This window comes from Oncorhynchus gorbuscha, linkage group LG16 (genome assembly GCF_021184085.1).
Source record: "Oncorhynchus gorbuscha isolate QuinsamMale2020 ecotype Even-year linkage group LG16, OgorEven_v1.0, whole genome shotgun sequence".
NCBI lineage: Eukaryota > Metazoa > Chordata > Actinopteri > Salmoniformes > Salmonidae > Oncorhynchus > Oncorhynchus gorbuscha.
In genome coordinates, this window is record NC_060188.1 from 80,265,074 (window position 1) to 80,289,777 (window position 24,704).

A 24,704-nucleotide genomic window follows, 5' to 3' on the forward strand; every position below is an offset into this window, starting at 1 on the left:
TGAGCAATGTTTTAGTGATATATACTTAGAGCGACTACACTGACCTCGACGAAGAAGACCAGTGTTTCTAACAGGGAGGGCTGGGTCATCAATCTGCTGTTTTTCATCTGCAACACTTCTCCTTTACATCTGGATAACAGCTCTGGAGGGAGGAGGGGCACAGATCAGCATGGGGGAATAAGAAGGAACTACTACACCAGTGATACCTCGACTAGCAACCCGAAGCCATGATATCTCCTGTGGCTGACTACACAGTCATTATTACCATGGACCCGTTGTAATCTTTAAAGAGCTCTGCTGTCTTACCTTGGAGTTGTACTATTAATGATTTGAAGGAGTTACAGATCTGGGTTTGGAGTTCTGACGAGTCGTCTGGAAAGAGAAATTATAAAGAACATGACATCATTTCTCCCCTTCCTCTCTCTAGACTCCTCCCACATCCCCACATCCCTCTCTTCCTCCATCGCTCTCCTCCCCAGTCCTGCTGCTTCTGTAGATGGACAGACGGTTGGAGGCCAGTGGTACGGAAGTCTACATCCCTCATCTTACCCAGTCCAGTGGTCTCTAGTTCCTGAAGAGTCAGTGATAGTTGCAGAGCAGAGGCCTGACAGTGACAGCTGCCACTAGACAGAGCAGAGGCCAGGCGGGAGGAGGGAGGGCCCAGGAACGGGTACTAGAACAACACAACAACAGTTAGTGGTCCTGTGTGGCTCAGTTGGTAAGAGCATGGAGGTGGGTTCTGTTCATGCTGGGGCCATCCAGTATGCACTCAGGTAAACCAACTACCATATTACATGACACAGTTATTAGTGAAGCGTGTGTACCTGTGTCTGTTTCTCTGTGATCTGGGCTGCGGTCTGTAGTGTCAGGTCTAGCTGGGAGAGGAGGGTCTGGAGGGTGGAGCTTTTGGCCGATACACCATTCTCATTGGTCTTATCAGAGTTCCGTGATGAGGGCGCGTGTCTGAGCAGAGCCAATGAGGCGAGGAGGCGGAGCGTGAGAGAGCGAACCTTTAACCAGACAGACTCCTCCTCTAGAGACAGACGACGATGCTCCTCAGTCAGCTCCCTGGAACACACACACATTTTTACAGACTGGCATGGGTAAATATGTTGTGAACTTGTGACAAGTGTGTGTGTACCGGTCCTTGGGGTCCCAGCTGAAGAGGACCGTCAGGTCTCTGTTGTCCCTCATGTTGTCCCAGGGAATGTCATCCTCCTCAGGACACAGACCCATCGCCTTCACACTCTCCTCCAGACTTGATGTGCTAGAGCAACACAGGAATGTGTTACACGTGTGTGTGTGTGTGTGTGTGTGTGTGTGTGTGTGTGTGTGTGTGTGTGTGTGTGTGTGTGTGTGTGTGTGTGTGTGTGTGTGTGTGTGTGTGTGTGTGTGTGTGTGTGTGTGTGTGTGTGTGTGTGTGTGTGTGTACTCTCACATGTCAGCCTCGGTGTACAAGTCCAGTAACATCCTCTCGGTGCGGACCTGAGCAAAGTGCAGAGATTGGTTGAGCCGGGTTCTAAATGCTATGAATTCTGGGATTTTCTCAAACGCTCCATACTTATAGGCCTGGATTATGTACTCTGAGGTCTGGTGGAGGACAGAAAAGAGGAAACAAGGAAGAAGTGAGAAAATACAACTCATCAGAATATACGACATATTTAGGACATACTTAGAGACAGGGACTCACATCTTTCTGGTTGGAGTGGAAAAACCTGAGGGAGAAGTTATAGGACTGGGAGGCTGCAGCAAACTGCCCCAACGACCCTGCATAACGAGTTAACAGATACCTGGGAGAGAGGAGAGAATAAGGATTACTACATTGGTTATGGTAATCTTAATGTGTGTGTGTGTGTCAGCGTTTCTGTCAGAGCATTTTCATTTACTGGACCAAAAATGGTTGCGGAACCAGATTACGGCGTCCACCCAGTTCTCAGAATGACAGAAATACCATTTAGTTCATGGTGACATGCATCTCGGATGCAACAGCGTGCGTCATTCTTACTGAATTCCATTGAGCAATTGGAAGATGTTAGAATACATAGGCAGCGCGTTGAATTAAATGACCAACATTATATAGTGTAATTAACTTATTCCTGTCTATACAGAAAGAAAGAAAATCATCAGAAATGTGGCTACAACACCAGAAAGCATTAGAGAATCATTAACTTCTTAAATATTATTTTGCTGTGGATTGTTTTTAAAATCACAGCCTACAGTCAGAAGGGCCCGCAATTTGGGCAGAGCACGCGGCAAATACCAAATAGATGATCGTTGAGATGCGATCGTTAGTGAAAAGCATTTAGGCTCCGAGCCAGGCATATCGCAATATTTAAAAGTACAAATCGCCAAAAAACTGTTTGGAAAACAAATGACTATTGCTGTAAATGCCACTGTCAGCCAGAGAAATATGCTGAGAATAATTATCACCACAGCAAGCAAGGTACTTGGAGTCACAGACAGGCCTAGATGAGATCTTTAAGGTCAGGGCCCTCCGCAAGGCTCACAAAATCATTCTAGACCCAAGCCACCCCCTGTACCCAGACTTTGAACTTACTCCCCTCTGGGCGCAGGTATAGGGCACCCCTCATCAGGAAAAACAGAACGAGACAATCATTTGTTCCAGGTGTGATCTCCCTCCTAAATAGCTTGGGCCAATGTTCCTATCGACTCAGTAAGGCCAGCAGGCTTGTCTTTTTTCATTTTTTAATGTTTTATTGGTATGTAACTTATGAAAGTTGTATTGTCAATTTTGTATTTAAAGGCCACTTTAAACGTGTACATGATACTGCAACAACATTTCCCCATGGGGACAATAAAGTACGTAAGTAAAGAGAAGACAATGAAAAGAAACCAATCTGTCTTAGTTATCAAAAGTCTCAACTTAATTGAGCAATCTTATTGGCACCAGCGAAGAACATTGGCCATATCCCCGGTGAGTGTGCATATTCACCGTCTGTGTCAGTGCCACCTTTGTTAGTTTCTGGACAATCATTTTCTCCTCCAGCTTAGATGGACATCATATTGTATTTGTGTCTCCCCTTTTAGTTGGCCTTTATATGGATCAGACAAGGTTGTTATTGATCTGCTAGTCAGTGTCAGCAGAGTAGGATACCATGTCATTTATGTGGGGCGGCAGAGTAGCCTAGTGGTTAGAGCGTTGGACTAGTAACCGGAAGGTTGCAAGTTCAAACCCCCGAGCTGACATGGTACAAACCCCCGAGCTGACAAGGTCTGTCGTTCTGCCCCTGAACAGGCAGTTAACCCACTGTTCCTAGGCCGTCATTGAAAATAAGAATTTGTTCTTAACTGACTTGCCTAGTTAAATAAAGGTTAATAAAGGTCTCCAGTCATTAAAAACAGCTTGGCTTTTCAAATCAATATATAGGATCAAATGCATTATTTCTCAATGGGATTTTATTATTTTATTTAAAATCTAATTGTTCATTTTTTGGGGGGGCCAAAAGCCGGCCTTTACCAGTTAACGGAAACCTTGGGGTGTGTGTATTACTATCCTAATGGGTACCGGAAGTCCCCACATGGATAGTGAAACAAGGAAAATCCTCCCTTCCTGGTCCCCCATGAGGACAAAGACTATTTTAGGCTCAGGGGTTAGGTTTAGGGTTAGAATTAGGCTTAGGGGTTGGCTTTACAATAAGGTGTTAGGTTTATTGTAAGGAGTTAAGGGAAATAGGATTTTGAATGGAAATCTATTTTAGCTCACAAGGATAGTAAAACTTGTGAGTGTGTGTGTGTACTAGAGACCCACCCTATGGTGTCGTGCTGTACGTGCTTGGCATCCAGACTGGAGTAGAGGTCCACTACGGGCTGGAAGGCTCCGAGGTGACAGAAAAGAAGCAGCAGCAGTAGTTTGAACTGAGCGTTGGAGGGACTGTAGGACAAACCCTCCTCTAATACTCCTAGACACTGCCACAGCATGTTCTCATCGCCTAACACACACAGAGACACACACAGTATGTTAACAGACAGAGAAACCAAGAGCGAGAGAGGGAAAGAGAGGCAGAGAGTGAAAGGCAGGGAGACAGAGAGAAAGAGGCAGAGAGGCAAAGAGAGAGGCAGAGAGGCAGAGAGAGAAAGGCAGGGAGACAGAGAGAAAGAGGCAGAGAGGCAAAGAGAGAGGCAGAGAGGCAGAAGGCAGGTAGGTGAGAGAAAGAGAGAAAAATTAAGAAGATGATTCACCAGTTTCTGTCCAGAGGTCGATGTAGACGTGAGCGACCATGAGACAGTACGTATCAGAGAACTGGAGCTCTGTCTTCAGACAAGACTTCCCTGTTTTACACACACACACACACACACACACACACACACACACACACACACACACACACACACACACACACACACACACACACACACACACACACACACACACACACACACACACACACACTAATGTCAGAAACTATTTTCTGGTTCTTCACAAAATTGCCATTGCATCTCTTCCAGCAGTTTTTAAGCTCGATGCATCACATTTTGGATGGCTAGACGGAAAGGGATAGATAAAGATAGGGGCCGATAGAATGGCTGTCCTTACCAAACTGTAGTCCATAGTGGTAGTGGGCTTTGAGTTCTGTGATGAGGCATAGTTTGCCCTCTGTGTCCAGAGTGTGTTGCAGTCCCAGCACCCGGCTCAGCTGACACACACACAGGTGTCTCTGCAACGCCTTCGTATCCCCCGGAAACCCAAAGCCATCCTCACCCACCTCCCCCAACGGAACCAACTCCCCCAGACGGTTTTTAAACTACAGGGAGGAGGAGCGGAAGAGAGAGAATAGGAGAGGTAAGGAGAGGAGCAGAATTGTCCAACTCATCAGGGGCTTGGTGATAGATTCCCACTACTGGTGGTGTTCTGCAGGTGTGTGTGTACCTGTGTGTGTTGCTCAGGGGGAAGTAGGTGTAAATATATCTTCAGGTCTGTAATACAGCAGGGTTTGTCTCCAAACTTCCCAAAGAACTGAAGCATCAACTCCAACGGATCTCCTGTAGACAACCAATAAAAACACAATGCAAATAAACTGTCAACAGCCAAGGAAACTGTAGGTTGTCCGTGAGTGCTTTTTGAGGTTGGTTCGGTCTCGGTTCATCAATTTAAAAATCCTCACGGTTTTCAATATCGGTTTCAATCATCATTTTTAGACAAATGCATTATGTGGGTTAAATGGTATCGCACAAAATAGAACTATTAAGTTGAATAAAAGTCCCATGATGGTAGTGACTGCCCATTACACCTTATCCCTTATTAACTATCATTCATTTACTTTAATTCAATATTTCAGTTTGTGTACATTACATTTGTTTTATTTGATGACTTTATTTAATTCCAAGTCATCACATCTCTATAGAGCTGCTGCCTATGTTGTCAGACAAAATCACTATTTTAGTAGTTCTTCGAAAGTATACATACTTTTCTGACTGCTGAATACCAACTATCAATCACTTAGATCATGTGCAGTATGTTCAGGTAGAATAAATCCAAAGCAACTGCTTTCTGCCCCTCTCTTTCCCTCTTGATTGCGCGTTCTCTCTGTGTCCGTGTGTGCTCCACACCACTGAGGTATAATAAGCTCCCTACAGATCGGACAAGTAGGCGGACGCGCAACGGATTATGGTCCTTGTAGTTAATTACCACATTTTCTGCGCTAAACTATGGAGAATATTGGCCTTTTGGAAACTACAAATCCCTACTACATTGCACAGTTCGATCTGATCTCTAGAGAAACTGTGCATCGAGCTCACAGAAAAACAAATGCAATTCAAATAATTGAACCGAGTTCCAAAAATAACAGCAGCACTAGTGTGTGTTTGTGTGTGTGTACCTAGCTCTTTCTCATCAGGACAGCCCCTCTGTCTCAGTCTGTGTATGAGTTCCAGGCAGGCCATGTAGGGACCTCTGAGAGGACGAGAATCCTTCTTGTCCTCCTCCTCCATCCTGTCCACCACAAACTTCACTGCCTCTGCCACAGTGGTCTGCACTGGACCCTCCACACAGCTAGAGAAAGAAGGGGAGGCAAAGAAGATAGTTTGTTTGATCAGCCCATCTCTTCTACGAGGTAAAACTTCCACCAAGAGCAGAATCTCTAACAAGCAATGGCCTCTTCTAATAGTATATATATATATATATATTTTATTTTTATTTTTTTATTTTATTTATCTTATGATCCTCGATTCTGCTGGCATCCAGACTCCAGACTGGTGCTTTCTGGTGGAGTATTTTGAATTATTTTATTCATGTATAGACAGGAGTAATGATATAATTTTGGCAAATGTATTCATATTTACTTCCCTAGCCTACTCGGCGCACCTCCTATGAAAGACTTCCTCATGTGCCATTGCTCTCCTGTTCCATTGGCTTTCATATCAACTATCCTTCATTGTCCAGAAACCAAAAGCACAATCTTAATCATATTAGCAACCCATCCTAGTTGTTGCATCTTTAGATCACCCCCTCTTTCTAAGTTTCGAATGGAGATTTTCAACAATGTCACATATAGAACCGCTCTCATCAGGTGTGCCGTTTAGAATGGACTTTTCCCGTGAACTGCATTTTAGCAAATGTTTGAAAATTACATTTTATTTTCTGCTTCGTTACAGGAGTCGAATGTTCTGTGAAGTTGCATTACCATAATCTAAATGTGATTTCTGTCATTTTGAGCACAGTGGGTGGATGCCGTAATGGGTCCGGTAAATTAAAATCCTCCCGGTTACGTTGTCCTAACCGAAACCCTGACACACACAGTACTCACTGCTCTTCCTCATTAGGTGGGCTCCAGGACTTGTCCATGAGATGGAAAAGAGAGTCAAAGTAGGAGAGATAGAACTGCCAATCATCAGGACTGTAGAGAGATTGAGAAAGAGGAGAGGGGAGGGGGAAGAGGGAAGGGAAGAGAACAAGAGAGAGGGGAGAGAAATAAAAACCAACTTTGTAAGAGCAATGCTGAAGTGTGTGCATAAATGTGAGTTTGATATAAATGTGTGTACTCACTTTTTGAGCAGTAGCTTGTAGGACAGAGCGTTGCATTCAGGCCAGAGCTGCAGTCGTTGGTACATCATCATACACTTATTCTCCCTGCTCTGCAACTCACTGGTCAACTTCTCTATGAGACGGCAAACATACACAGAGTGAGTAGAAAGACATGAACAAGTCACACAGCGAACAACCCAGAAACTGTACAAATCGTCTCTTGAGTCTCTCACACACGCACACAGAATCTCTGTCCATTCTTACCTCCCAGTGGACCGCGGACCATGTCCAGAGCCTCCACATACTTCCCCAGCCGCTCCAGGATCATAAAGTACAGTTGAACCTCAGCCTCAGCCTCGATCTTCTCCTCCTTCACCATCTTCTCTACCATGCGTTCAGCCAGGGGCAGGAACATGGTCTGGGCCAACTTCTCATCCTGCGCAGAGATGGCCTGAAACACACACAGAAAGTAAACAAACACAGTCACACAGACAGACAGTCAATCAAGCTATATATTTAGTGAGAGAGCATGCCTACCTGCATGACCAGACTCATGACAGACCAGAAGTAGTAGGGGTTCTTAGGAACGGTCTTATACAAGGCCATCCCCGCCTAGCGAGCCAGACAAACAGAACAATAGAAAAGAACACATGACATAGTATTTGTTGACATCATGGAAATATTGAAGACACTAGTTAGGGGTACTTAAACCCTTTGACACGTACAATCACATATTTGCAATCATTGTTGACTGGTCCCTGCAGCGTACCATCACAAATACAGTGCATTCAGACCACTTAACTTTTTCCACATTTCAAATCAAAGTTTGTCACGTGTGCCGAATACAACAGGTGTAGACAGTGAAATGCTTACTTACAGGCTCTAACCAATAGTGCAAAAAAGGTATTAGGTGAACAATAGGTAAGTAAAGAAATAAAACCGTAAAAAGACAGGCTATATACAGTAGCGAGGCTATAACAGTAGCGAGGCTACATACAGACACTGGTTAGTCAGGCTGATTGAGGTAGTATATACATGCAGATATGGTTAACTTCTTATGGCTGCAGGGGCAGTAATGAGTAGCTTGGATGAAAGGTGCCCAGAGTAAACAGCCTGCTCCTCAGTCTCAGTTGCTAATATATGCATAGTATTATTAGTATTGGATTGAAAACATAGAAGTTTCTAAAACTGTTTGAACGATGTCTGTGAGTATAACATAACTCATATGGCAGGCAAAAACCTGAGAAGAAATCCAAACAGGTAGTGAGAAATCTGAGGTTGGTCGATTTTCAACTCGGGCCCTATTGAATTCAGATTGGGATATGAATGAAGTTGCAGTTCCTATGGCTTCCACTAGATGTCAACCATCTTTAAAAACTTGAATGAGGCTTATACTGTGTTGTGGGACTGAATAAGAGCTGAATGAGTCAGGTTACTGGCAGAGAGCCATTTTCTGGTCACGCGCATTCCACATGGTATAGACTTGCGTTCTGTTGCTCCTGTAGACACAAAGGAATTCTCCGGTTGGAACTTTATTGAAGATTTATGATAACTTCCTAATGATTGATTCTATACTTAGTTTGAAATGTTTCTTCGACCTGTAATATAACTTTTTGAAGTTTTTGTCCAAAGTTTTCGTCCAAACGCACGAGCGTTTGGATATGTGTACCTAAGGCTAACAAAAGTAGCTACATGGACATAAATAACGGGCATTAGCGAACAAATCAAGCATTTATTGTGGAACTGCTATTCCTGGAAGTGCATTCTGATGAAGATCAAAGGTAAGGGAATATTTATCATGTAATTTCTGGTTTCTGTTGACTCCAACATGCCGGCTAATTTCATTAATTTTCTGAGCGCCATCTCAGATTATTGCATGGTTTGCTTTTTCCGTAAAGTTTTGTTGAAATCTGACACAGCCGTTGCATTAATGAGAGGTATATTTATAATTCCATGTGTATAACTTGTATTATCATCTACATTTATGATGAGTATTTCTGTTGTATCGATGCGGCTATGCAAAAATCACTGGATGTTTTTGGAACTAGTGAACGTAACGTGCCAATGTACACTCAGATTTTTGTATGTAAATATAAACTTTCAAACAAAACATACATGTATTGTGTAACATGAAGTCCTATGAGTGTCATCTGATGAAGATCAAAGGTTCAAATGTTAAGGACTCTTGGAAGAGATCCTAATAAAATCCAAATCAAATCAAAGGTTAATGATTCATTTCATCTCTATTTGTGCTTTTTGTGACTCCTCTCTTAGGCTGGAAAAATGGCTGTGTTTTTCTGTGGCTTGGTGGTGACCTAACAATCGTTTGTGGTGCTTTCGCTGTAAAGCATATTTGAAATCAGACACTGTGGTGGGATTAACAACAAGATTACCTTTAAAATGGTATAAGATACATACATGTATGTTTGAGGAATTTTAATTAGGAGATTTCTGTTGTTTTGAATTTGGCGTCCTACACTTTCACTGGCTGTTGTCATATCATCCCGTTGACAGGATTGCAGCCCTAAGAAGTTAGTGACTATATATATATATGATGAACAGAGAGTAGGAGTAGCGTAAGAGAGGATTTGTTGGATGGTGGGTGGGACACAATGCAGATAGCCCGGTTAGCCAATGTGCAGGAGCACTGGTTGGTTGGCCCAATTGAGGTAGTATGTACATAAATATATAGATAAAGTGACTATGCAGATATGATAAACAGAGTAGCAGCAGCGTAAAAAGAGGGATTTGGGGGGGGGGGTTGTTGCATTACAGCACTGGGAGACTAGTCACATGAATTAATGAGGCGGGACACACCTCAAATCAAACTGTTAGAAAACTAGTTCGAAATGAATTAGAAATTGACAAGTTGAAACATAGATAATTGGCAGGCAGTGTGGCTTGGTTTGAGGGCAAGCCTGTCTTGTTGGGTAACAATCACATTTTGCAACAGTGAGTGCATTCTGACATCACGCACATAAAAAAACCTCACACTGGGGAAACCGTTAGAGATATTTGGAACTTATGCGTGAAAAGGTTAAAGCAGTTGTATTTAATGTTTGTAGAAAAGCTTCGGAAGTGTGTTGTGTGTGTGTGTGTGTGTGTGTGTGTGTGTGTGTGTGTGTGTGTGTGTGTGTGTGTGTGTGTGTGTGTGTGTGTGTGTGTGTGTGTGTGTGTGTGTGTGTGTGTGTGTGTGTGTGAAAGGGGGATATCTAGTCAGTTGTACAACTGAATGCCTTCAACTGAAGTGTCTTCCACATTTAACCCAACCCCTCTGAATCAGAGAGGTGTGGGGGGCTTCCTTAAATCGACATCAACATCTTCAGCGCCCGGGGAACAGCGAGTTAATTGTCTTGCTCAGGGGCAGAACGACAGATTTTTACCCTGTCAGTTCAGGGATTAGATCCAGTAACCTTTCTGTTACTAGTCCAATGCTCTAACCACTAGACTGTCTGTGTGTGTCTGCATTTTCTGACCTGCTGCATCTTCTTGTACTCTCCAACACGGGCGTAGGCCATAAACAGGTGAGAGTGATACTCCTCGCTGAGGGGAACCTTCTTCACCGCAGCTTCATACAGCTTAGTCACCAACTCAGCTACAGACAGAGGGAATGGGGAGAGTCAACATCACAACATCTAAGGCCTTTGCAGACTGTATGGCAGCTTCAGTCTTTTACAATCATCACATTACACTGTGCGATGTAATCAAATGAAAATATTGATAACCTGGCCAGACTGCATAATTTGCTTCAGTTCTGTCATCAAATTCTGCGATTGGCTTGAGAGTCTACGTAGGCTGTCAACTGCAGCGGTGTATTTGATCTGCGCATCTGCCAGCACCAGCAGAGCAAGCCACTCTTCATGCTTATGCGCAAGTTTGGAAAAAAATTAAAGTGTGCATAGTTTTCAAATAACTGTATATGTCCGAACTCAGAGTCAAATAGGCTTACCCAAAATAGCATGCTTTGATTGGTGATTTTGTGCATTTATCAAAATCCCATCGGGTAGCCTGATTTCAGATTATTAAGGAAATCATTCTTCTTGCACAGCATGTAAATGTTTAAATCGAACTATTGTATTAATCTGACTATTCACAATAATGTGCATACTTAGTGCCGGCCATGTTCCTATTGGTCAGTCACCAGGATCGGCTCGTAACACCAGCCACACTATACGATAAATGCGAAACAATTCTGACACTGCCAGAACTTTGTCGGAGCCTACGACCGCACACAGTGGTACATAAAAGTTGTCAGACCCCGACCCTGTCACACTGAACGAGCCAAGACGTCTCACAGTCGTTTACGACCTACGGATTTGTCAACAAATTGGACATTTTGTCTGGGACAGAGAAATCATAGTATAAGATGGCTAAAATCTTACAGTCTATGGGGGCGCTTTAAAGATAATTCAAAGAGTTGTGTGGATGTGTGCGTGTTTGGTTTTACTGCCTTTGTGGACAACAAAAGTACTCAACAGGATAGTAAAACAAGAAAAATCTGGAAAATTGGGGACATTTCCCTGGTCCCCTAAAGGAAAAAGCCTATTTTAGGCTCAGGGGTTAGTGTTAGGTTTAGGGGTTAGTGTAAGTGTTAGGTTTAGGGTTACGGAAAATAGGATTTTGAATGGGAATCAATTGTTTGGTCCCCAGAAGGATAGTACAACAAATGTCTGTTTGTGTGTGTGTGTGTGTGTGTGTGTGTGTGTGTGTGTGTGTGTGTGTGTGTGTGTGTGTGTGTGTGTGTGTGTGTGTGTGTGTGTGTGTGTGTGTGTGTGTGTGTGTGTGTGTGTGTGTGTGTGTGTGTGTGTGTGTGTGTGTGTGTGTGTGTGTGTGTGTGTGTGTGTGTGTGTGTACTCACGGCGGTGCATCTCTCTGTACAGTATAGTGAGAGCCTGTAATGAGTTATCGTCGGTGGGTTCGAGTGTCGCCACCTCCTGGGCCAGGCTAAATGCTTCATCCTGCTTTCCTGTTCGCTGCAGACCGATGGCTTTCAACACCTGGCGAGAGGGATCTGCCTGAGTAACATGCCACCATCATCATCGTAGGGGGTAGAGGTTAGGGGCAGGGTTTTAGGTAAGGCCTAGGGGGTCAGGTATGGATATAAGTGCTTGTCTCTCTTTCAGTCATTAACCCAACTTGATTTACAGCTGCTAGCGAGCAGTTTTTGACCAGACCAGGAAAAGCTCTGGGCTTCATCTTGGGCCCTAAATACAACCGAGAGTCCCACCCACCTTGGCACAGTGCAGGTCCTTGTGTTTCTTCAGCAGTTTGTCAGCCTGCTGGATCGCCATCTTGTTGTTGCCATTGTCCAGGTAGTCTGAAGGAAGATGACATTACAGAATCAGTTATAGTACTGTATGGAGTAGGTAAACACATACACACCCAGCCCAGTCCCACCCAAGGAGAAAGGGAGTTATTCCTTGTATTTCTCTACAAACCATTCATGGAGTACTAAGACCTGTCAGCAACCAAATTGTAATATAAACTTGCACACTGATTTAAATCATTTAACCAAAGCCATTATCAGGCTCTGGAAGTAGTTTCTAAAATGTGGAATGTCCAATCAAAAACACATATTTTGAACCAATGGGTAAAATAATATGTTAATTGTGTAAATAATCATCTAAAACAACCAATGGTCCAAACCTCATGTTTCTAACATAATAAACTTTCAAACATTATTGAAGTTTTTCCCTTGTAGGGTGACCAAAATTGAAAAGTGATCAAAAATAAGGACAGTTGCACAGCATAGCGTAAACTAGGCTGGATGCTGTGCGAGATTAAAGACTACCTGACAGGCTCACTTTCCCGTTGAACTCGTCATCATTCTTCTCGAATAAGCAGGTAGATATTGATTTTGAGACATGACATGTAGTATTTCTTTGTTTTAGTATACGCCTTTTTATATTTCATTAAAAATTCCTGTTGTGTTATTGAAGATTTCTCACAAAAACAAGCGGATCTCTGAAATGTCAACTGGGCGTACCATAAGCTTTTTTTCCTAAGCCTTTTATATGTAATTCACATCGTCATGCAAATGTAGCTTCTTTCTTTTTTTACAGAGCACACACAAAGACAAGCACGCACACAGTCCCTTTCATAGGGCAAGTTGGGGTCTAGACTTCAGGGCAACTGGATGCCAAAATGAACCCTGCCAGATAGACACACAGTGCTCTCCAGCTACACCATGTCATCAGCCCAAACGACAGCCAGGCCAACATCATTATGTCTCGTGTTGGCCATCAGGGTTTCCCCATTCTTCATAAACCAAATGTCTCTAGATCAGCATCAATTTATACATCTACACCCATACAGCAGGAATATTTTTCTGGTGTACAACAGGTATATTTTCATTGTGTCCAGTGTCCACTCACTGACAGCCTCTGTCAACTGATGATAATCAACTCCACATGATTTCAGCAGAGCTTTTGAGGAATGGGAAACAGAGAGAAAGCTGAGAGACCAAACAGAAGTCTCAACGGTGCATGTAATTAGAGCAGTTTGAAAATAAATCTAGCTAGCTATCTGTATGATATAATACGACACTAGAATGTCATCGAATGGCCCAAATCAAAGGCTACAACACAACCATGCATATCAAGCTAGCCAACCTTAATCCTCTTAAACCCATCTGACACATGACAGCTAGCTAACCATGATCATTGATCTGTAGTTATAGCCTTCATACTTTGTAGCTTTATACTTTATAACACATGAGTTAACAGAGCTGGCATCAGCATCAGAGACACGAAATCAACAACACCCGCTAATAAAAACTAATCTAACCAGCTATTTAGGTAGCATCACAACTACTGCCTTGTAACGTTAATAGCCAAACCATGGCATCCCGTTCTAGAGAGCTAAATTAGCATCTAATGGTAACTTAGATAGCTACCGAGTTAACTGACGGTAAAACGCATCCGACCAATGTGTGTAATACACCCCGGTGTATCTGACCAACTAACTAGTTAGCTTAAACATAGTTGCTGATATTTCTGTGGCATGCAAAAATATTTGTAATAACGTTAAGACTCAGATCCATCACTGTTTCTACATGCTAACATAGCTAAGCCTTAGTTAATTAGCTGTTAAATCAAAGAGACCTGAATTTAGCAAGTGGGAGAGACTAATCGCTGAAACTATTTTGGGGTGTAGTTCAAAGCAAAGCTGTTTCCTCGTGCATTGAATAACGGTGGGCAAAATATCTGCAGTTGTGCGCTGTCAGAATTGTGCTGACATCCACTCAAGCCAAGGTGCACGGTCATTCGGCGCTGCAGGCGAATTGAGTCCGGGGATGGGACTTGGGGGCCCCTGGTGCTGCCCAGCGAGTCCCAGACACAAGCTACTGATCAGATGACTGCTCTGGTACGTCGATAAACAATGACAACACATTTAACCAGACACAAATGTGCTGTTTCCTTGCGAATTGTTACCGTAAATGGGTCTAAGTCTCCGGTCGTTAGGGTCTTGCACATTGCCTCTAGCCGCCATGTTGGAGGTTACCAGTATATGTCTGAGCATGCGCGGTCGCATCAAACCGGCAGGAATTAAAAGGGGCAGTACATATTTTTTTCTCACCTTTATTTAACCCGGTAGGCTGTCAGGCTCTCATTTAGAACTGCGACCTGGCAAAGATAAAGCAAAGCATTGCGACACAAACAACAACACAGAGTTACACATGGAATAAACAAGCATACAGTCAATAATACAATAGAAGAAGTCTATATACAGTGTGTGCAAATGAGGTAGGATAAGGGAGGTAAGGCAATAAATAGGCCATCGTGGCGAAATAATTACAATATATCAATTAAACACTGGAGTGATAGATGTGCAGAAGATGAGTGAGCAAGTAGAGATACTGGGGTGCAAAGGAGCAAAATAAAAAATAACTGTATGGGGATGAGGTAGTTGGACGGGCTATTTACAGATGGGCTATGTACAGGTGCAGGGATCTGTGAGCTGTTCCGACAGCTGGTGCTTAAAGTTAGTGAAGGAGAAGTCTCCAGTTTCAGTGATTTTAGCAGTTTGTTCCAGTCATTGGCAGCGGAGAACTGGAAGGAAAGGCATCCAAAGAGGAATTGGCTTTGGGGGTGACCAGTGAAATATACCTGCTGGAGGGTGTGCTATGGTGACCAGTGAGTTGAGATAAGGTGGGGCTTTACCTACCAATGACTTATAGATGACCTGGAGCCAGTGGGTTTGACAACGAATATAAAGCGAGGGCCATTTCAGTAGGATTTATCTGAATTGAATCTACTCAATACAGCAAATGCCAAATAAATGTTAAAATACAGTCTCAGTATGTCAACTGCAGTGGTATAAAGTACTTAAGTAAAAATACTTTAAAATACTACTTAAATAGTTTTTTGGGGTATCTGTACTTTATTTTTTATATGTTTGACAACTTTTACTTTTACTTCAGTACATTCCTGTACAGCACTTTGAGATATCAGCTGATGTACGAAGGGCTATATAAATAAATTTGATTTGATTTGATTTGATTTAAAGTAAATAATGTACTTTTTACTCCAAACATTTTCTCTGACACCCAAAACTACTCGTTACATTTTGAATGCTTAGTAGGACAGGGAAATGGTACAATTCACACAGTTATCAAGATAACATCCCTGGTCATCTCTACTGCCTCTGATCTGGCAAATTCACTAAACACAAATACTTCATTTGTAAACGATGTTTGAGTATTGGAGTGTGTCCCTGGCTGTCCGTAAAAAATGTTTAAATAAATGCGAAAATTGTACAGTCTATTTTGCTTAATATATGGAATTTGAAATTATTTATACTTTTACTTTTGATACTTAAGTATATTTAAGCAATTACAATTACTTTTGATACTTAAGTATATTTAAAACCAAATACCCAAGTAAAAGCCTGCCGTTCAGCCCCGGAGCAAGGCAGTTAACCCCCAACAACTGCTCTCCGAGCGCCGATGATGGGGTTGTCGATGATAAGGTGGCCCCCCGCACCTCTCTGATTTGAGGGGTTGGGTTAAATGTGGAAGACACATTTCAGTTGGATGCGTTCAGTTGTACAACGGTATCCCCCGTTTCCAACTGCCATTTACCCATACTGATCTTTCATTATTTGAAAAGACTGTAGTTTCTTACATGCAGTTCACAATGACACATGACTGTTGTGCTTAGCTGTGCCACTACTGGTCCTTCTTGGTCTGTCAAACTCTGGTCAAACTCTGACCTTTAAAAAATATTGTTCAGCTCTAATTTTCTCATTTTAATTAAAAATGTCTCCATTAAAATGGAATTGATCATAAAATAATAATTCCCTATGTATGTGAGTAATATACTGATCTGCATATCAGAATGATGTCTTAACTAAACAACTGCCGATACCTTGAAATGGTCCCCACTCCAGTACTGTACTTTCTTCACCACTACATGGCCCTAAAAATATGGTCTACTGAAACTTTTTTTTTATTTTTTTTTTTTATAGATATTCTATAAGTCTTCTTCTGTCTACCTCTGGAGAGGTGAGCGTTGACTGAGACATCAAACCAACTCTAGGTGAGAATAACAAAGTGAATGGACAGAGAGTAAATATAGAATATTAGCTTAAAACTATTGTGGAGCTCCTGCAACTACAGTTGAGTCATGGAGTCATTAAGGTTGGAGTCAGGTTGTAGTCATTAAAACTAGTTTTTCAACCACTCCACAAATTTCTTGTTAATAAACTATACTTTTGGCAAGTCGGTTAGGACAACTACTTTGTGCATGACAAAGGTCATTTTTCCAACAGTTGTTTGCAGACAGATTATTTCCCTTTAATTCACTGTGTCACAATTCCAGTGGGTCAGAAGTTTACATATACTAAGTTGACTGTACCTTTAAACAGCTTGGAAAAATCCAGAAAATTATGACATGCTTTTAGAAGCTACTGATAGGCTAATTGACATCATTTGAGTCAATTGGAGGTGTACCTGTGGATGTATTTCAAGGCCTACCTTCAAACTCAGTGCCTCTTTGCTTGACGTCATGGAAAAATCAAAAGAAATCAGCCAAGACCTCAGAAAAAAAATTGTAGACCTCCACAAGTCCGGTTCATCCTTGGGAGCAATTTCCAAACGCCTGAAGGTACCATGTTCATCTGTACAAACAATAGTATGCAAGTATAAACACACTGGGACTACGCAGCTGTCATACCTACCGCCCAGGAAGGAGACGCTTTCTGTCTCCTAGAGATTAACATACTTTGGTGTGAAAAGTGCAAATCAGTCCCAGAACAACAGCAAAGGACCTTGTGAAGATGCAGGAGGAAACGGGTACAAAAGTATCTAAATCACAGTAAAACAAGTCCTATATCGACATAACCTGAAAGGCCGCTAAGCAAGGAAGAAGCCACTGCTCCAAAACCACCATAAAAAATCCAGAATATGGTTTGCAACTGCACATGGGGACAAAGATCGTACTTTTTGGAGAAATGTCCTCTGGTCTGATGAAAGAAAAATAGAACTGTTTGGCCATAATGACCATCATTATGTTTGGAGGAAAAAGGGGGAGGCTTGCAAGTTGAAGAACACCAACCCAACTGTGAAGCACGGGGATGGCAGCATCATGTTGTGGGGGTGCTTTTCTGCAGGAGGGACTGGTGCACTTCACAAAATAGATGGCGTCATGAGGAAGGAAAATTGTGGATATATTGAAGCAAAATCTCAAGATATCAGTCAGGAAGTTAAAGCTTGGTCACAAATGGGTCTTCCAAATGGACAATGACGCCAAACATACTTCCAAAGTTGTGGCAAAATGGCTTAAGGACAACAAAGTCGAGGTATTGGAGTGGCCATCACAAAGCCCTGACCTCAATCGTATAGAAAATTTGTGGGCAGAACTGAAAAAGCGTGTGCGAGCAAGGAGGCCTACAAATCTGACTCAGTTACTCCAGATCTGTCAGGAGGAATGGGCCAAAATTCACTCAACTTAGCTTGTGGAAGGCTACCCGAAACGTTTGACCCAAGTTCAATGCTACCAAATACTAATTGAGTGAATGTAAACTTCTGACTCACTGGGACTTTGATGAAAGAAATAACAGCTGAAATAAATAATTCTCTCTACTATTATTCTGACAAATTGGTGAACTGGAAAATAAATAATTGATATTAATGTGGCAATATAGTATTTTGAGGTAAGACGGTGGTACGTGGGCTCTTCAGAAAGTCCTTAGCTAGCTAGTGTTTCGTTAAACGTCATTTGTCCCTCTTTAGCCAGGCTTTTGGCTTGCTAACATTAGCAAGGTTAACTTGCTAGCTAGCTTTGCTGTCATCCAGTCTTTGTTTTGTTTTTTCGTCGAGAAAAATCGTCATTCTTCCATAACACATGTGTGTCACTGGTAGTTATCTGCCTGGAGCTCGCAGACCAGTCTCTTTCTCCACAGGATTTCCAATAGACCGCTGGGGAGTTTAATCATTTCAGTTTTAATATTGACGTCACCATCTTGCTAGATAAGTTATTTATTTAATGTAAGTAGCACACAGTGACGTATGGAGTTTGTTTTTGCACTCTTCCTCACGGGAGTATGATTTTTATAGACAGCCAGCCTAATACATGAAATATTATGTGAAGCAGGTAAGAATAACTAAGTACTTCCGAGTCACGGATTTTTGGAATCCTTCAGAATAAGAGTTCCATCTTGTATACGTTGTATTAATGATTATGGTGAAAGTGACGTAAAATGTGCACAATTATTGATATCGTTTATACTAGCATACAAAGAATAGTTACAATTATTTCTATAAGATATGCGATTGATATTTATTTTTTAAAGTCTGAATGGTCAACAATGTTTTTTGTATGTGTACTGCTATCATTTATTGGACCATACACAATTTTCTGTACATTGTGTCCAGTAAAAGGGGCCATTCTACTCAGGAGCACTTGTAGTTTCCAAATCCACAGAGCTTACACCCAGAGGAGCGTTGCTGCTTATTTTGTGGCCACTCTAAGGACCGATCATCTTAAATCCAATAGTTTTTTTCATGCTGGACATACACAATTTTCTGTATGTTGCGTAATGAAAATAGACAAATACATTATATCTTATAGAAACACTTTTAATTACTCCTTGTATGATAATTAGTATAAAATATTGATTGTGCACATTTTCAAAAGTATACAGGACTTGACTCTTATTCTGAAGGATTAAAAAAACATCTGTGACCCAGAAGTACATAGTTATTTTTGCCAGCTTCACAGCGTAGAACATAGAACTGCGGAATAATTACGTTTGATGAGTCAGGCAACAGAATCGGAGCAAGTCACTCCCTCTTACCATCAGGGACCTGCTCAGGTTACTGTTTCTGGAACACATTTGTCTGAGTAATTCAGCAATGATGGCAATAGGTATTGATCCAGAAGTTGATGCTTTGTGTTTGCCTATTCTCCCTTTTTCTCTCCATCTCCCCCTTTTGCTCTCTGGCCCTGTAGTTGAGGATGTGTCAGAGGAGGATTTGCAGGAGAAAGCACTTAGCTCAGCCAGGCTCTCTCTGAGTGGGAAGACATAGTTGGAGAGAGCAGCCGTCTTACATCATCACATCGGCAGCAGAACCATGGGAGACATGGTCATCGAGACCTTCCCACCCAATCCTGGTAAGAATCGGGGTATATAGCAATATGGATGACATATTTAATGAATATGATGCTGTACACAAACCAATGCATTATTATATGTTGGTGTGTAATAATACTAATACATGTGGTGTGTTAAAACATATTCTGAGATTTCAGAATGACTGACTAAAGAAAATACTGCTGTGGTTATCAGTCTGTCAGACTTTATAGGGATAGAAACTACTAGAAACCTACATTTCTCCCCTTGGTGAGCAGACTGGGGCAGAGGGAGAGGAGGGTGGAGGAGCCCTAGAGGATCAACCAGACGGGAGAGGTCCTACTGAGGGCCCTACAGAGGTCAGTGCCGAGGGCACAAAGGTGGCTCCAGACTCGCCCTCCAAGCAGCTTCCAGACCAGATCTCCTTCTTCAGTGGAAACCCCTCAGTGCAGATCGTTCACGGCATCATGCACCTCTACAAGACCAAGTGAGTCTCTGTTGCCATACACAACACTGAGTGTGTTTACATGCAGACTAATAATTCGATATTAAACTAATTATGGCAGAAGGCCGAGTATGGCTTTAGACATGTAAACACCTTACTCTGCTTATCTTAAATCGGCATGAAGTCAAAATCTAAGAAAGCATACGCCGATTAAAACACTGGTTTTCTGAGCAATCTTTCTTATTATTAGGATGTAAACACAGGTTGAAATATCAAAACGAACTCTGAACCAACTTAATTTGGGGACAGTTCGAAACACAAGAAAACATTAATGGCCATTTAGCTAGCTAGCTTGCTGTTGCTAGCTAATTTGTCCTGGGATATAAACATTGGTTTGTTATTTTACCTGGAATGCACAAGGTCCTTTTTTCTGGATCTTTGTAGAATTTTTACCCATTTTTAGTCACACAAAATCGTATGTTCTCTACTCAAAAAATTAATCCACAGATAAAAGGGGAAATCTAGTTAGTTTCTAGTAATCTCTAGTAGACTTCTTCTGTGGACTTTATAGGGCAGTTGGCAACTAACTTTAATGTGCATTACCACCATCAACTGGACTGGAGTGTGAACCTCAGTTCATTTTTCAATCACCCATGTGCATATATGCTCCTAAAAGACTATGAGGAGATGGGAGAGGAGGGACTTGCAGCACGTCATGCGTCAAGTAGAACCAAGTTCTATTTTAGAGCCTGGCTACGCAGACACTCGTTGACGCGCACTAGCAGTTTGGATGAAATGATTGAATAATATGTATGTGTACACAAAAGTGGTGTGGTCAGCATGTTACTGTGAGAGAAAAGGGGAACAGAGTGTCTGGCCAAGGTCTGTTGAGGAAGGTGAACAGAAGGTCACTTGTAAACATCATGGAGACCCGGTAGAGAGGAACTGCTACCAGAGCACTCTACTGTGAAGACAACATTCTAGTCGTCCGTTTTGAGTTTACTCTGTTCAGAAACTAACAGTGCTCATTGAGTCTGAACCCATTGACTTTATATTTCCATTCAGTAGGCTTGGGCGGTGTCCAGATTGGGATATTCGGTAATATCGGCGCTGAACACGAGGGGCGCTACTTTCAAACCCCAGATAGTATTGCTAACCTTCGGATTAGAGGCTAACAAGTACATATAAAATCCCATAAAGTTTTACAAGTAACTAAAAAATGCTAGTCAGTTTGCTGCACACTCAAAATAAATATTAGAAAGCAAGGCTCTCCACGACGGGTTTCTCTGCTGTTATCAGGAGAAGCTTCATTTGGCAAGAAGCTAACCAGCTAGATGACTACTAAATTGGCAAACGAAATGCACAATTGCAGAGCATTTAGCACATTTTAAACAGTTAACTTAATAGTTACAATATTTCGTTTAGTTGTAAATTGCATACTGTAACTATGGTTGAAAAACCATCTGGCTATTTCCAAATATCCCCGGTATACATTATATCACCCAAGCCTACCATGCAGTAGACATTCTGTACTATATCCGGAGCGACTACAATATACCAAAGATATTGTTTATTGAAACGATTTCTCACTGGCAATATGAGACCATTTAGTTTCTCCTGACTGTCCCGTCGCAGCAAGATGACATCACTGACGGAGGACGTGCGTTGCAGTGCCATGCTGTGTATCCTGACCGTACCCTCCACCATGACAAGCCACGACCTCATGAAGTTTGTGGCACCATTTTATGATGTCATGGATCACATGAAGATCATACGAGACTCCACCCCTAACCAGTACATGGTGCTGATCAAGTTTAGTAGCCTGGTGAAATGAGTAAGATCATACGAGACTCCACCCCTAACCAGTACATGGTGCTGATCAAGTTTAGTAGCCAGGTGAAATGAGAAAGATCATACGAGACTCCACCCCTAACCAGTACATGGTGCTGATCAAGTTTAGAAGCCAGGTGAAATGATCAAGTTTAGAAGCCAGGTGAAATGAGTAAGATCATACGAGACTCCACCCCTAACCAGTACATGGTGCTGATCAAGTTTAGTAGCCAGGTGAAATTAGTAAGATCATACGAGACTCCACCCCTAACCAGTACATGGTGCTGATCAAGTTTAGTAGCCTAAATGAGTAAGATCATACGAGACTCCACCCCTAACCAGTACATGGTGCTGATCAAGTTTAGTAGCCAGGTGAAATGAGTAAGATCATACGAGACTCCACCCCTAACCAGTACATGGTGCTGATCAAGTTTAGTAGCCAGGTGAAATGAGTAAGATCATACGAGACTCCACCCCTAACCAGTACATGGTGCTGATCAAGTTTAGAAGCCAGGTGAAATGAGTAAGATCATACGAGACTCCACCCCTAACCAGTACATGGTGCTGATCAAGAGTAGCCAGGTGAAATGAGTAAGATCATACGAGACTCCACCCCTAACCAGTACATGGTGCTGAGTTTAGTAGCCTGGTGAAATGAGTAAGATCATACGAGACTCCACCCCTAACCAGTACATGGTGCTGATCAAGTTTAGTAGCCTGGTGAAATGAGTAAGATCATACGAGACTCCACCCCTAACCAGTACATGGTGCTGATCAAGTTTAGTAGCCAGGTGAAATGAGTAAGATCATACGAGACTCCACCCCTAACCAGTACATGGTGCTGATCAAGTTTAGTAGCCAGGTGAAATGAGTAAGATCATACGAGACTCCACCCCTAACCAGTACATGGTGCTGATCAAGTTTAGTAGCCTGGTGAAATGAGTAAGATCATACGAGACTCCACCCCTAACCAGTACATGGTGCTGATCAAGTTTAGTAGCCAGGTGAAATGAGTAAGATCATACGAGACTCCACCCCTAACCAGTACATGGTGCTGATCAAGTTTAGTAGCCATGAAATGAGTGATCATGAGACTCCACCCCTAACCAGTACATGGTGCTGAGTTTAGCCAGGTGAAATGAGTAAGAGAGACTCACCCCTAACCAGTACATGGTGCTGATCAAGTTTAGTAGCCAGGTGAAATGAGTAAGATCATACGAGACTCCACCCCTAACCAGTACATGGTGCTGATCAAGTTTAGTAGCCAGGTCAAGTTTAGTAGCCTGGTGAAATGAGTAAGATCATACGAGACTCCACCCCTAACCAGTACATGGTGCTGATCAAGTTTAGTAGCCAGGTGAAATGAGTAAGATCATACGAGACTCCACCCCTAACCAGTACATGGTGCTGATCAAGTTTAGTAGCCAGGTGAAATGAGTAAGATCATACGAGACTCCACCCCTAACCAGTACATGGTGCTGATCAAGTTTAGTAGCCAGGTGAAATGAGTAAGATCATACGAGACTCCACCCCTAACCAGTACATGGTGCTGATCAAGTTTAGTAGCCAGGTGAAATGAGTAAGATCATACGAGACTCCACCCCTAACCAGTACATGGTGCTGATCAAGTTTAGTAGCCAGGTGAAATGAGTAAGATCATACGAGACTCCACCCCTAACCAGTACATGGTGCTGATCAAGTTTAGTAGCCAGGTGAAATGAGTAAGATCATACGAGACTCCACCCCTAACCAGTACATGGTGCTGATCAAGTTTAGTAGCCAGGTGAAATGAGTAAGATCATACAACAACAGCAGTGTTCTATCCGAAAGTCTGTTTAGAAACTGTTTTTAGAATTATTCACATTATTACTCCGTCCGTCGCTCTCTGTCTCCCCCTTTCTCTCTCCAGGCTGATGGAGATAGTTTCTACACAGTGTGTAATGGCCGTACGTTCAACTCCATAGAGGATGCAGTCTGCCAGCTGGTCTATGTGGAGAGAGCTGAGGTCATCAAGTCTGAGCAGGTACAGTATGTACACCAGTACCTCTAATGACTGTCTGAGCAGTGCACCTGAGGACATAGATTTGAATCATTTCTCTCTCTCTCCGTCTCTCTCTCACCCTCTCACCTCCAGGGCGCCAGTCTTCCAGTGATTGAGCTGGCAGAGCTTCCTCAGTGTACCGTGTGTCTGGAGAGGATGGATGAGTCAGTGCATGGGGTACTCTCTACACTCTGTAACCACAGCTTCCACAGCCTATGTCTGCAACGCTGGGAGGATGCCTCGTGAGTATATACCAGCACACACACACACGACTCACAGCATATGACCCTGAGTTCATTTCTCCATCCTCCCTCTCGCTGGTCAGTGAATGACTGTCATGTGCTGCAGTTTTATTCCTTTTGTGGCACCAAATTTGAGCAATATGGCATTGTGTTTTAGCATGGGGACAATAGAAGTGGTAGCTACTGTGCATTTTGTGTTTTTATGTGTGTAAAGGTGTTGACTGGGGTGTATTGACTGTTCTGTTCCAAGTGTCCTGTGTGTTGGTGTTGTCAGACCCCAGAGCCTGTAGAGGAGGATAAGTGCTTTGAATGTGGAGTTCAGGAGGTAAACATTATTTACACACTAAAATCAACACTACATACATTTGCATACATCTACAGGTACTCTTGTTGCTTACAGTTGCTAATGTTTTCTCTCCTACTCCCCTCCCCCTGGCTAATGTGTTCTCTCTCCTACTCCCCTCCCCCTGGCTAATGTTTTCTCTCCTACTCCCCTCCCCCTGGCTAATGTGTTCTCTCTCCTACGCCCCTCCCCCTGGCTAATGTGTTCTCTCTCCTACTCCCCTCCCCCTGGCTAATGTTTTCTCTCTC

The 24,704-nt window shown here is 42.6% G+C and overlaps 2 protein-coding genes across 11 annotated transcripts in view; one reads left to right on the forward strand and one right to left on the reverse strand.

The window, feature by feature from the left end:
- Positions 1-20,506, reverse strand: part of LOC123999160 (N-alpha-acetyltransferase 25, NatB auxiliary subunit-like) — a 40,301-nt gene extending 19,795 nt beyond the window's left edge. The window contains exons 1-21 of one of the 4 annotated variants that reach the window (XM_046304631.1): positions 20,407-20,506; positions 14,561-14,607; positions 12,214-12,299; positions 11,841-11,979; positions 10,459-10,577; positions 7,520-7,594; positions 7,247-7,433; positions 7,004-7,115; positions 6,765-6,854; positions 5,838-6,010; positions 4,889-5,001; positions 4,556-4,763; positions 4,201-4,290; positions 3,770-3,950; positions 1,691-1,790; positions 1,439-1,590; positions 1,142-1,267; positions 825-1,068; positions 550-673; positions 307-372; positions 45-142 (exon numbers count right to left, since the gene is read on the reverse strand). In XM_046304631.1, coding sequence (XP_046160587.1) covers positions 45-142; positions 307-372; positions 550-673; positions 825-1,068; positions 1,142-1,267; positions 1,439-1,590; positions 1,691-1,790; positions 3,770-3,950; positions 4,201-4,290; positions 4,556-4,763; positions 4,889-5,001; positions 5,838-6,010; positions 6,765-6,854; positions 7,004-7,115; positions 7,247-7,433; positions 7,520-7,594; positions 10,459-10,577; positions 11,841-11,979; positions 12,214-12,273 — 2,457 coding nt within the window. In that variant the 5' untranslated portion in view covers positions 12,274-12,299; positions 14,561-14,607; positions 20,407-20,506. Of the gene's footprint in view, positions 1-44; positions 143-306; positions 373-549; positions 674-824; positions 1,069-1,141; positions 1,268-1,438; positions 1,591-1,690; positions 1,791-3,769; positions 3,951-4,200; positions 4,291-4,555; positions 4,764-4,888; positions 5,002-5,837; positions 6,011-6,764; positions 6,855-7,003; positions 7,116-7,246; positions 7,434-7,519; positions 7,595-10,458; positions 10,578-11,840; positions 11,980-12,213; positions 12,300-14,415; positions 14,525-14,560; positions 14,608-20,406 lie in introns of those variants that run through there. The other 3 variants (XM_046304630.1, XM_046304633.1, XM_046304632.1) reach the window with 3 other exon arrangements.
- Positions 19,195-24,704, forward strand: part of LOC123999161 (torsin-4A-like) — a 32,924-nt gene continuing 27,414 nt past the window's right edge. For 2 of the 7 annotated variants that reach the window (XM_046304639.1, XM_046304638.1), the window contains exons 1-5: positions 19,208-19,596; positions 19,834-20,042; positions 23,740-23,853; positions 23,965-24,113; positions 24,364-24,438. The gene's annotated coding sequence lies outside the window, so the exon portion shown is untranslated. Of the gene's footprint in view, positions 19,597-19,771; positions 20,043-23,739; positions 23,854-23,964; positions 24,114-24,363; positions 24,439-24,704 lie in introns of all 7 variants that reach the window. The other 5 variants (XM_046304636.1, XM_046304641.1, XM_046304640.1 and 2 more) reach the window with 4 other exon arrangements.